Below are 12,350 nucleotides of genomic sequence, written 5' to 3'. Positions count from 1 at the left end.
CATCACTCACTCAGTCATGTCTGACTCTTGGCGACCCCATGGACTGTAGCCCACTGGACTCCTCCATCTGTGGGATACACCAGGCAAGAATCCTGGAGTGGGCTGCCATGCCCTCCTCCAGGGGAATCTTCCCCACCCAGGGATCGAACCCGGGTCTCCTGCATTGGCAGGAGAATTCTTTATCCGCTGAGCTCCGAGGGAACCCCAACCCTTGGGGATGAAAAGTTTACAAAGGCCCCAGCCCCGCAGAGATGGAACCTGAGAAAACAGGCTATGTGAAGACGATGACACGGAACAGGCAAAACCATGGAGATAGACAGCAGACAGGGGGTTCTCAGCGGCTGCAAGAGCAAGAAATGGCTGGGGTGGGGGGCGGGGATGGCTGCGAGAGAGTCTCCTTTGCGGGGGACAAAAATGTTCTGGAACCTCATAGACAGGAGGGCCACGCAACTCTGTGAATATGCAAAAGGCCAGTGGACGGTTTCCTTGAAAACAGCTCCTTTTACGTTACATCAGTGTCACTGCAATCTTTAAAAAACTGAGAAGGGACAGGGATTTCTTGGAGGTCCAGGGGTCAAGACTCCAAGCTTCCAACGCAGGGAGTGCAGGTTCGACCCCGGCTCACGGAACTAAGATCCCACAAGCCACACAGCATGGCCAAAAAGTAAAAAATAAAATAAAGCTTTTTTTTTTTTTTAATGAGGACAAACAGCCTGCAGGACTTCTGTAAGAAGCAATATTCTTTTCTGGTCTTTAACCCAACTTGCGAAGTTGCCGTGACGCTCTCAGGATGAAACTATCCTTCGCACCCACGCAAGGTGAGTAAGATTAAAAGGTGAACACAAACAGATTTTTCTGGGTATCCTTGCACAAGAAACCACATTCCCTGCTAATGGCGGCTCCTGTCGACACTGCCCGGACAAGGACTCAATTCAGCAGCATGGGAAATCTCGCCCGTCGGGATCCCGCCTGCCACGGAGGTTATGTCTGTGTTGTGGTTTGGGAGCAGAAGCTAGTCCGCGTGGGAGGGAGCAAGATTAGGGTCGATTCTGGGGAACCAACAGGCAGAGCAGCTGAGAGGAAAACGATCGGAAGAGAGAACAGTACGGGTTTAATTATTCACTACGGAAGGCCTCCCAGATCAGGTAAGAACACAGGGCTTTCTGACAGCGTGATGCGACGCTAGGAAAAAAAAGTCAGACGTGAGCACATTTCCTGGTCAGGGAAGGAGTTTTGTGCCTTGATCTCTATCTCGGCCACGGGGGCTGGCCAGACACACAGGATAAAACTGCACAGGTTTATATATATATATATATATATACACACACACACCCATCTCACACACTCAAAAGAGCTTCCACGAAAAGTGGGCACAGTGATTGGGGCTATGCTCTCTTAACAGGATATGGAACCCATTCCAACATCCTGGTTCGTTTCCTAAAAAAATAAGATAAAAAGCTTTTTATTTTACACTGGAGCATACCGGATTAACAATGTTGTGATGGTTCCAAGCGGACAGCAAAGGGATTCAGCCATACACACACTCGTATCCCTTCTCCCCCAAGCTCCCCTCCCATCCCGGCTGCCGCGTGACACTGAGCAGAGTTCCCTGAGCTGTCCAGCAGGCCCTAGCTGGTTATCTACTTTAAACACAGCCACAGGTATAGCCGACCTCCTGGTGTGGATAGCGTGTGACAGCTAACGAAGATGTCACAGGAAGGAAAGCTTTGTGATTGATATACGAGACCCGGTGAGGGTTTCGGAATCCCCTGCGCATCTAGTATAATTCTCAAACATTTCTTTTAACAGGACCACTGTGTGTGCTCATGGCAAGAAATCCAGCGTGGCTGCCAACCATTCCTGCTGTAACTGAGCCTGAGTCTTCCAATCCAGGAAGTCAGTTTAGCCAAGATGGTACCCCACCCCACCCCACCCCCACCGCCCCAAGCCCTTTTAAAAATACCCTTCATGGACTTCCATGGTGGTCCCGTGGATAAGACGCCACACTCCCAATGCAGGGGGGCCCAGGTTCGCTCCCTGGTCGGGGGACCTGATCCCACGTGCCACAGCTAAGACTTGGCGCTGCCAAGTAAATACACATTTTAAAAATGAATAAAGAAAAATGCCCTTTCTGAGATTTTTCACCAACACAAGCCAAGCGTTCTTCCCAGCTGTTTGAATTCGTGGAGAACTAGTCAACAATTCCAGACAGTTTTCCCAGAGAGGGTTTATCCAGGAGCACAGAACAAGAGCATCTGATCACTTACTGCTCACTGACTTTCCTTAGTCTAGTCCTCCAAGGTGTCGTGGATTCCCCACAAACTGGGCCGTCTGCTTCCAGCCGGCTTCTGAGGTCATGGTCCCTCCGCCCAACAGTGGGGAGGCTGGGGGGCAGAGGGGGGTGTCCCACCATCTGACAAGCCCTGGTCCCCCTTTTTTTTTTTTGCTAAATCAGGCAGAAGCACACCTGTGCCCACCTGCGATAAGAGATCAAACGTCATCACAACCATCCCTGGAGGATGGTGAGTCAGCAAATCGGTCCCACAGGTCACTCCCCCTGGGGCTCAGCTCACAGGCAAAAGGAAATGATGAAAGAAAAAAATGTGTGTTGGTAAGAAAACAGAAGAGCTCACCCACTAGAGTGGACGTGGGACCTGATGCAAATGCCTGACTGTGTGAGGCCAGGACTCTAAGACAGCTTTCAGGGTGCTGGCTCCGTTGGTCAAGAATCCGCCTGCCAATGCAGGAGACCCAGGTTCGATCCCTGGGTTGGGAAGATCCCCCTGGAGAAGGGAGTGGCAACTCACTGCAGTACTCTGGCCTGGAGAATCCCCATGGACACAGTAGCCTGGCGGGTCTACAGTCCATGGGGTTGCAGAGTCGGACACAACAGGGCGAGTGACACATTCAGGCTGGGGGACAGGTCCGGCCACCCTGACTCATTCTGGAAGTTTCCGAGGGGGTGGGGCCTGCAATAAGAAAGGCTGAGAGGCTTGCGGGAGCGGTTACTTTGCTTTGTGCTTTGCGTGTGGGTTCCTTTAACGTCATGCAGAAAGGCCTCCCTCAGCTGGAAGAGTGCGGACAGACAGTTTACAGATACTGGGGGTGCCTGTGTGTGATGGGGGCTGGTGAGGCATGGGTTGGTAAGCAGTGAAAAGGGAAACTGCAGATTCCCCGAGTGGAACCTTAGCATGAAGAGACAGCAGGCTAGTCTGGACTGCATGCTAACGGCAGGCAGCCTCTCGCTTTTGCTCGGGACACCTTATGATATAAAGTTACTGGAAACTGTGACACCTCCGGAGGCTTTAGGACTTCTTCAAGCCTGTTCTGAGTTTCTTAGCACCTCGGGCAGTGCAGTTTGCCTCATTATAATGTTGAAAGATTCTCACTTGAATCTTTTAACAGTAAAGAAAAAGGTCTTGGCAAAAGGTGATTTCAAAACAAATGTGACTTAGAAAGAAAAAGTCAGCAGTATACCAATGGCTGATTCATGTTGAGGTTTGACAGAAAACAACGAAATTCTGTAAAGCAATTATCCTTCAATAAAAAAATAAATAAAAGTCAGCAAAGCTTCAAAGCCACACACACACACAGACACAGACACACACACACAGACACAGACACAGACACACACACACACCACCCCCACCCCACGCCCCGCCTTGGTCCCACCCCTGACCTAGTCCAACATCCTAAATATGGATGACCTGGCTCTCCCTTCATACCCTTGGAGCCCACAGGAAGTTATCCTTCAAGCGTAAGCATCTTCTTCACTAAGAAAGGCAAAGAGAGCTCGTCTTACCCTACCTGGCCCCGCTCCGTCCCCAGAGGCAGTGACGATCTCTTTTTAAGGACCAGATGACTCACCGGGGCTCCCCATGCCCACCAGGCAAGCATCCAGAGTGTCCCCAGGATGCTGCAGACACCAGGTGACGTCAAGCCCGCAGCCCACCCATCTGCACCCCCCCCCCCGGGGGGGGGGCCCCGCCCGACGCCCTGGCATCTTTCAGGAGAGACTGGCTTCAGTGCCCCCAAACAGATCCAATTGCCAGAGCTGTGTGCCAAGGGGCCAGCGGGGCCTCCACCAACTTTCCATTGCTGATGTGCACTTTACAGCTGGGGGGGGGGGGGGGGGTGTGGCTGCCCCGGGTCTGGGGTTTCTCACCTCCTCTGCTACCCTGCAAAAAAAAAAACAACACAAAAACCCGGGCAGCTTCTTAAATCAGCCCAGTGGAGTGCCCCAGAGGGAGGAAGAGAGAGACAGAGAAGCTGAGAGACACAGAGAGACAGAAACGGGAGAGAGATGACATTGAGAAGGAGGGACCGAAAGAGACAGGAAAGGGAAGACAGGCAGAGACAGAGTGGATGGAAGGAGGAAGAGAACTGGGCAGACAAGGAGAGGAGGTGAACGGCAGGACAGACGGAGGATGCCATCCACTCACTCTGACCCAAATCAGGTTTCTTGGGGACCCTTCCCTCACAACTGACTACACACAGGCAAGAGGTTACAGAAAAAAAGGGGAAGTTTCAAGGCCACCCTGGCTGTGCCCTTTGGTCTTATGATGCCTCAAGCATGATCCTGAACTCCATGCTTCCTCCCTTGAAAAAAGAGGGTAGTGATGGTTGTTGCTAAGTCATGTCTGACTCTTTGGGACCCCACGGACTGCAGCACACCTGGCTCCCCTGTCCTTCACTGGCCAACCACTCCGGTATTCCCGTCTCTCCACAACCCCACAACAGTATGAAAAAGGCAAAAGACAGACAGGCTGGCACAAGGCCCTTAGCAACAACGAGTGGTCAAGAAGTCACAGGCTGCCTTGAGCCCCGGGGGCTGGATGAAGCACCCTTGTGGGGTTGGGACATTCTAACCACTCGGAGGCGGACTCCAGAAACCAACCCAGGCGCCCAGGGACCGGGAAACTTGACCTATTCAGTTGTGTAGGAGTGGTCAGGTACAAAGGTAGAGGTGTAAAGTTAGTGTTGCATTTAAAAAAAAAAAAAGCCAAGTTTCAAATGCACACAGGAAAAGGAGCAGGATGCAACGAAACGTGTAGTCTGCTGTCATCTACCTCCAATGCCGTCCACTGCCCCCCAAAACTCCATGGGCCACCCCAAGATGTTCAAATGCACACAGGAAAAGAACTGCGATGTAAGGAACCTCCCCCCAGAACGCCACGGGACACCCCAGAATTCTAAAGTCCAAGCGGGAGCATCCTGCCGCTGGGCAGGGGAAGGGGAGACTGACCGAGGTGAGGTCGGCAGGTGTCTCCAAGGAAGCTGCCAGTGCGCCCAAGAGTCCGGCCCGGGTAGGGGGCGGGGTGGGGAGGGCCCGCGCGAGCCCACCAGTGTGAAGTGATCCCCGGCAGGCTTTGTGACGTCGGGGTGGGGGGTGGGGGCGGCCAGACACGAGATGGTTGCTGAGGAAGACCGCGCGGGGGGGTGGGTGGGAGGGTGGGGAGCGGATCTCAATAAAGAGACTTTGAAAGATCGAGAGAGAGTGCCCGCAGGTGGGGAGACGAGACCTCAGGGGCCGGGGTTGGGGGGGGAACCTTCTAAACCTAGGAGCGCTGGGGAGGGGTGGGGGGCGACAGTCCAGAGAAGGGGATGGTTGCTGGCAGGTGGGGGGGGGGGGGGGCGGGGGGTACCGGCCGGGAAATCGCAATGAAGAGACTTTGAAAGATCCGGAGAGGTCTTTCCGGTGGGTTGGCTCTTAAGGACAGGGGGAGGGGGTTCTAAATCAAGGAGCGCTCGGGAAGTTGGGGGCAGTCCAGACAAGGGGAAGGTTGCTGGGGGACTCTGGCGGGTGGGGAAGAGATGTAAATAAAGAGAGTTTGGACGGTCGGGAGAGAGGGAAGGCTCTCCAGGACCAGGGGAGTCGCGGGAGAAGCCCTCCAAGTGTAGGGGCGCTCGGGGACTCCCGCGGAGGGAGGCGGGGAGGGACCGCGCCAGAAGGGCGCGTCCCGGGAGCCGGCGCTGGGGAGGCGAGCGCACGCGACCCCTTTGTGCGGGCCCGAGTACCCTCCGGGGACGGCGGCGGCGCACGGAACTCACCCACGGTGGCCCGCATGTGGAAATCTTCCGGCCGGTAGGTGAGCGGCTCGGGCTCGGGAGCGTCCGCGGTGGGCTCCGCGGGTCTTTCTCTGGGGCCGGCGGCGTCCGCCTCGGCCAGCGCGCGCGCCTCCATGTGGGGCGCGCAGAGGTCCCGGGGGGGCGCGGGGCGCGGGGAGGGGTCCGCGCGGGGCCGGGCTCTTGCGGACGCAGCCTCGGAGGGCGGCGCGGAGGCGGCGGCATCAGCCGGGCCCCGCCATGCGCGTCCCGGGGGACGGCCGAGCGCGCCGGGGACAAAGGCGCGGCGCGGCGCTCAGTGCAGGGACCGCTGGAGAGAGCAGCCCGCGGCCTGCGGAGGCGCGGCTCGGGTGCGCGGCGACGGCGGCGGCGAGGCGGGGTCCCGGAGGCCACGGGCGCCGGGCTGCGCGTGCATTCCTCGGGGCCCGCGTGCGCCGCCCCTAACGCCGACCGCAGCGAGCGCGCTGCTCCGAGGGAGGGAAGAGCCGGCGGAAGCGGGTTGGGCGGGGCCGCGAGCGCGCTCCCTGCGCCCGCCCCGGGCGCCGGCCCCGACCCTGCGCGCGCGGCTCGGGCGTGGGCCCGCCTCCGCTGGCCACGCCCCTTCCTACTCTAAGTTCAGCTACGCCACGCCTCAGCTGGTACCGCCCCCGCTGGCCACGCCCCTTCTTACGCTACGTTCGGCTACGCCCCGCCTCCGCTTGTCCCTCCTACGCTGGCCACGCCCCACTGGTCCCTCCTCTGCTGACAACGCCCTTCTAAGCCCCGCCCCCTGTGCCCTCGGTTACGGCCCGTCTCAGACGGCCACGCCTCTGCTGGCAACGCCTCCTCTAAGCCCCGCCCCTTCTTACTGTACGCTCGGCTCTGGCCCGCCTCCTCTAGCCCCGCCTCAACTGGCCACACCTCCGCTAAGCCACGACCCCTCTGCGTTCGGCTACCGACCTTCACTGCCCACCCTCCCCGTCGCCGACCCTGTGCGCGCGGTTCGGGCGCGGCCCCGCCTCCGCTGGCCACGCCCCTTCCTACTCTACGTTCGGCTATGGCCCGCCTCCGCCCCGCCCCACCACCGCTGGCCACGCCCCTGCCAGCCCCGCCTCCCTCTGCGTTCGGTCACGGCCCGTCTCTGCTAGCCACGCCCCCGTTAACCACGCCCCTTCCTACTTACGTTGTTATGGCCCGCCCCACCTCGGCTAGCCCCGCCTTCGCTAGCCCCTGTCCCCTCTCCGCGCTCGCCTAAGGCCCGTCTCCGCCACGCCTCCGCTAAGCCGCGCCTCCGCCGAGCCCCGTCCCTTTTCTGCGCTCTGCTATGCTACGCCTCCGCCACGCCGCGCCTCCGCTAGGCCCCGCCTCCTCTGCGCCTCCACTACTCCCCACCTCCGGCAAGTCTCCGCTAAGCCCCGCCTCCGCCACGCCCCTTTCTCCACGCCCCTTCATCTGCCCGCTGCTAAGCCCCGCCTCCGCCGCTGCTCGCGTCCGCTACGCCCCGCCTCCGCCCGGCCCACACACTGGGTACCACTCCCCCATCCCCTACCCGCGCGACCCCTGTCCGCGCCAGGCCTCCCTGTCCATCACCAACTCCCGGAGTTTACTCAAACTCATGTCCATCGAGTCGGTGATGCCATCCGACCATCTGATCCTCTGTTGTCCCTTCTCCTCCCGCCCTCAATCTTTCCCAGCATCAGGCTCTTTTCAACTGAGTCAGCTCTTCGCATCAGGTGGCCAAAGGATTGGAGTGTCAGCCTCAACATCAGTCCTTCCAGTGAACACCCAGGACTGATCTCCTTTAGAATGGACTGGTTGGATCTCCTTGCAGTCCCAGGGACTCTCAGGAGTCTTCTCCAGCACAACTCCAAAGCATCAATTGTTTGTTGCTCAGCCCTTTTTTATCGTCCAGCTCCCACATCTGTACATGACTACTGAAAACACCATAGCTTTGACTGTATGGACCTTTCCAGGCAAAGTAATGTCTCTGCTTTTGGCTTCATGTCTAGGTTTTGTCATTGCTTTTCTTCCAAGGAGCAAGTGAGAGCAAGTGCTCATAGGGGGAGGTGCGCACTCAGCCTCCACATCCCGAGGCACCCCAAGGGTGGAGTCCCTGCCAAGCTCCTCTGGGAGACTGGGCGTGAGAGGTGTCACCGACCCAGGAGCCCGAGGGCGTGGTTCAAAGTTTAAAAAATAACTTTTTCTAAGAGCTTCCCAAGGTTGATCCCTTGGCATTCCCTTATAGCTCAGTTGGTAAAGAATCTGTCTGCATTGTAGGAGACATGGGTTTGATTCCTGGGTTGGAAAGATCCCCTGGAGAAGGGAATGGCAACCCACTCCAGTATTCTTGCCTGGAAAAGCCCATGGACAGAGGAGCCTGGCGGCAAAGAGTCCATAGCTGGCAAAGAGTCAGCCACGACTGAATGACTGGTGGCTCAGATGGTAAAGAATCCACCTGCAAGCTGGGAAACTACGGTTCAATCCCTGGGTTGGGAAGATCCCCTGGAAAAGGGAATGACAGCCCACTCCGGTATTCTTGCCTGGAGAATTCCATGGACACAGGAGCCTAGTGGGCTATAGTCCATGGGCTGTCAAAGAGTTGGACACAACTGAGCGACTATCACTTTACACTAAAAAATAAAACTGGAGTTGACCCGGTGCTCAGCTGACTGTGCCATGCCCATTAATCCACAGCAGGCGGTAGACAGATCTGGCGAGTAATCAGCGGGACCAGGGTGACTTCCAGCCCAGCCTTGTTGGACAAAAGTGATGTTGCAAAGATGCGCACAGTGGGGAAGGCGTGGAGCTCCACGGGGACCTCCCTTGAGGGTTTCTTGGCTGCTTCAGATAAATGTTTTTTTCTTTTTTTTTTTTTAATTTATTAGGCTGCTCCAGGTCCTAGTTGCAGCATGTGGGATCTAGTTTCGTGACCAGGGATCGAACCCTGGTCCCCTGCATTGGGAGCACAGAGTCTTGACCACTGGACCACCAGGGAAATCCCTGATAAATCTTTAATTATTTCAAAAGGACTATTTTTAAAAATACTAAGAGGCAGATGATAGAGCAAGCCAACGATGTGCACGGGAGCTGGTTTAAACACACCAGGGAAGATTTGGGGAAAGAAATGCAAGATGATCAGATACGTTCAAATTTCAGACACACAAGGATACTTTTTGTTTTCTTTTTCCCTAGTGGAACTGTGTCTCAGGCCACCTATGATTATAGCTATACCACTTACACCAGCCAGGCACTGCTTCTCTGGTTGTTGGTCCCTCGCCCAGTCGTGTCCGACTCTGCCACCCCATGGACTCCCTGTCCATCACCAACTCCCGGAGTTTACTCAGACTCATGTCCATTGAGTCGCTGATGACATCCAACCATCTCATCCCCTGTCGTTCCCTTCTCCTCCCGCCTTCAATCTCTCCCAGCATCAGGGTCTTTTCAGATGAGTCAGCTCTTCGAGTCAGGTTGCCGAAGTACTGGAGTTTCAGCTTCAGCATCAGTCCTTCCAAGGAACATTCAGGACTGATTTCCTTTAGGATGGACTGGTTGGACCTCCTTGTAGTTCAGGGACTCTCAGGAGTCTTCACCAGCTGCAGCTCGGCTGGCCCAACTATAAACGCCTCGAATGAACCTTTCTGAGCCGTCCCCACCCGCCGCCCCCCCCCCACCCCACGACCCCCCCAGCCCGGCTCACCGGGCAGCAGATTCTGAGCACCCACAGTCTGAGCACCGTGCCAGCCTATAGTTTGGCGGATTTCCAGCCCTTCCGCCCTTGGAAGGGTGTGTCCGGCCCCTGCGTCCTGGGGGTCGGGGTGGAGACCGCCTACCGCAGCGGTAAGAACTTCAGAAAGGAGGCGTGGGCCCGCTGGGAGGGGGTGGCAGGAAATCAGAACCAACCCTGGGTGTGGCTTTGCGGCCAGCCTCACCCCAGGCTTGTCGTGGCCTTGTGGGTGGCTTTCACCCCCGGGCGTGACGCCTGCTCTCGGCAGGTGGCCAGGCAGTGGGCTGGAATGCGAAGAATGCGCTCCGGGAGCGGGCGGGGCGGGGGACGCGGGAGGTGGGGACGGCTGCTCGCCCCAGCGGCTGGTTTGGACAAAGGCCAGTGCCCGGAGCTCAGGCCACCCGCCAGGTTCTGTCCCGCAGAGGGGTCGCCTGGGGGTCTGACGGGCTGTTGGAGGTCGACGGTCGAGGCTGCGGCTTTACACCCAGGGAGAGGCACGGCTTCCCCTTCTGAGGCCAAGCTCTCTCTGTTTAACTGCTGCTGCTGCGTCGCTTCAGTCGTGTCCCGACTCTGTGCGACCCCATAGACGGCAGCCCGCCAGGCTCCTCTGTCCCTGGGATTCTCCAGGCAAGAACACTGGAGTGGGTTGCCATTTCCTTCTCCGGCTCAAGGGCCGGACAGGCCAGGGAATCCGAGCGAGGAGGTGTTGAGGCAAGGAAGAGACTTTAAATCGGGGAGCCAGGACACTGGGAGAGAGCAGGCTAGCGCCTCCAAATAAGCATCTTATCGGCATCTGGATGCTAGGTTCTTTTATAGATCCGAGAGAAAGAAACAATCCGGAACTAAAGTCTAAATGAAGCCTAGAGAGGGAGAGGCGCTGGGGAAGTAAACTGAAAGGGCCTTCAGTCTTGCAAAAACATCTCCAAGGGACGGGTGTGTTAATCTCATCTATGGAGAGTCCCTTGGACTGCAAGGAGATCCACCCAGTCCATCCTAAAGAAATTAGTCCTGAATATTCACTGGAAGGACTGATGCTGAAGCTGAAACTCCAATACTTTGGCCACCTGATGCGAAGAACTGACTCATTGGAAAAGACCCTGATGCTGGGAAAGATTGAAGACAGGAGGAGAAGGGGACGACAGAGGATGAGATGGTTGGATGGCATCGCCGACTCCATGGACATGAGTTTGAGCAAGCTCGGGGAGTTGGTGATGGACAGGGAGGCCTGACGTGCTGCAGTCCATGGGGGTCGCAAAGAGTCGGACACGACTGAGCGACTGAACTGAACTGAACTGAACTGAATACCTGTTGCTATAAATAACCTGGGCGAGTCTCACCACACCTTGTAAACAAAGCAGCTTTCATCTGCGAGGTTCATAAAAATTCTTCAGCAACCACAGCATATTTCTTGAAAGGCAAAAGAGAGAGGGGGGAAAAAAAAAGCCTTTTAAGCAAGGCATTAAATAGTCATAACCGCCTTTGTGATAAGCTTGAGGTTGTGATGGGGGACAGAGAGCTCTGTAATCAAGAAGGAATGACAACCCCCTCTACCTAGGATGAGGTGTCAATTCAACACCCACCATAGCAGGTGTAGGCAGAGAGGAGAGAGACAAAGGGTGGTCTGGGAGTGCAGCTGGACACTTCTTTTAGGATTGCCCGCATGCTGAGTGGCTCAGTCTTGTCGGGCACTTGGCAGCCCCGTGAACTGCAGCCCTGAGACACAGTGAGCTCCCCTGGTGGCTCAGATGGTAAAGAATCTGCCTGCAGTGACCCAGGTTCCATCCCTGGGTCGGGAAGATCCCCCTGGAGGAGGGAATGGCAACCCACTCCAGTGTTCTTGCCTGGAGAATCCCAGGGACAGAGGGGCCTGGTGAGCCATAGTCCATGGGATTGAAAAGACTTGGACGCGACTGAAGCAGGTTGGCATGGACTGCAGCCCACCAGGCTCCTCTGTCCATGGGGTTCTCCAGGCAAGAATACTGGAGTGGGTTGCCATTTCCTTCTCCAGGAGATCTTCCCGACCCAGGGATCGAACCCAGGTCTCCCGCATTGCAGGCAGATTCTTTACTGTCTGAGCAACCAGGGAAGCCCATGAAGTATTATAGTCATCCACATTTTCTAACAGACTCTGATCTTCATTATGTAACGAGATGGCCCACCCACCCGAAAAGTAGGAAAATATCCAAAACGTTTTATCTGGATTAGAAAATACCTTTACAGTAAATTTTCTGTTGTGCAGATTTTCTGATCCTGAGAATACAGGTTTTGGAATGCACAGGATTTCACAGGAGATACAGATGGGAAGGCTTGGAAACCTGCTTTTTTAAATTTTTAAATAGTGATGGATTAGATTAGAGTTATCTTGAGGTCTTGCTCAGAAGCTGTGGTTCTGTAGTTTATCTTAACTTCCAGGAGGGGCAGCAGGAACGTTTATTAATCCTTATCTGAGAAAGATCGTTGTCGTTGGTCATCAGTACTTATGAGTACAAAGAGGAAAGTTGAAAACTCCTGAAAGACATGAGGAAGATGTGACTAAGTAGGAACAGTCCCCCAGACCTTGGAGGAAGGCGTCTGTGGCTAG

General features: G+C 56.1%; 1 protein-coding gene and 1 long non-coding RNA gene across 4 annotated transcripts in view; one reads left to right on the top strand and one right to left on the bottom strand.

Moving 5' to 3' along the window:
* Nucleotides 1-6,577, bottom strand: part of PRKX (protein kinase cAMP-dependent X-linked catalytic subunit) — a 57,296-nt gene extending 50,719 nt beyond the window's left edge. The window contains exon 1 of one of the 3 annotated variants that reach the window (XM_070463784.1): nucleotides 6,052-6,577. In XM_070463784.1, the coding sequence (XP_070319885.1) occupies nucleotides 6,052-6,184 (133 nt within the window). In that variant the 5' untranslated portion in view covers nucleotides 6,185-6,577. The remainder of the gene's footprint in view (nucleotides 1-6,051) is intronic. The other 2 variants (XM_070463783.1, XM_070463782.1) reach the window with 2 other exon arrangements.
* Nucleotides 5,781-12,350, top strand: part of LOC139033878 (uncharacterized) — a 31,299-nt gene continuing 24,729 nt past the window's right edge. The window contains exon 1 of the long non-coding RNA XR_011486365.1: nucleotides 5,781-6,085. This is a non-coding gene — a long non-coding RNA (uncharacterized lncRNA). The remainder of the gene's footprint in view (nucleotides 6,086-12,350) is intronic.

This window comes from Odocoileus virginianus, unplaced genomic scaffold (assembly GCF_023699985.2).
Source record: "Odocoileus virginianus isolate 20LAN1187 ecotype Illinois unplaced genomic scaffold, Ovbor_1.2 Unplaced_Contig_6, whole genome shotgun sequence".
NCBI lineage: Eukaryota > Metazoa > Chordata > Mammalia > Artiodactyla > Cervidae > Odocoileus > Odocoileus virginianus.
This window is presented reverse-complemented; position numbering and strand designations above follow the sequence as displayed.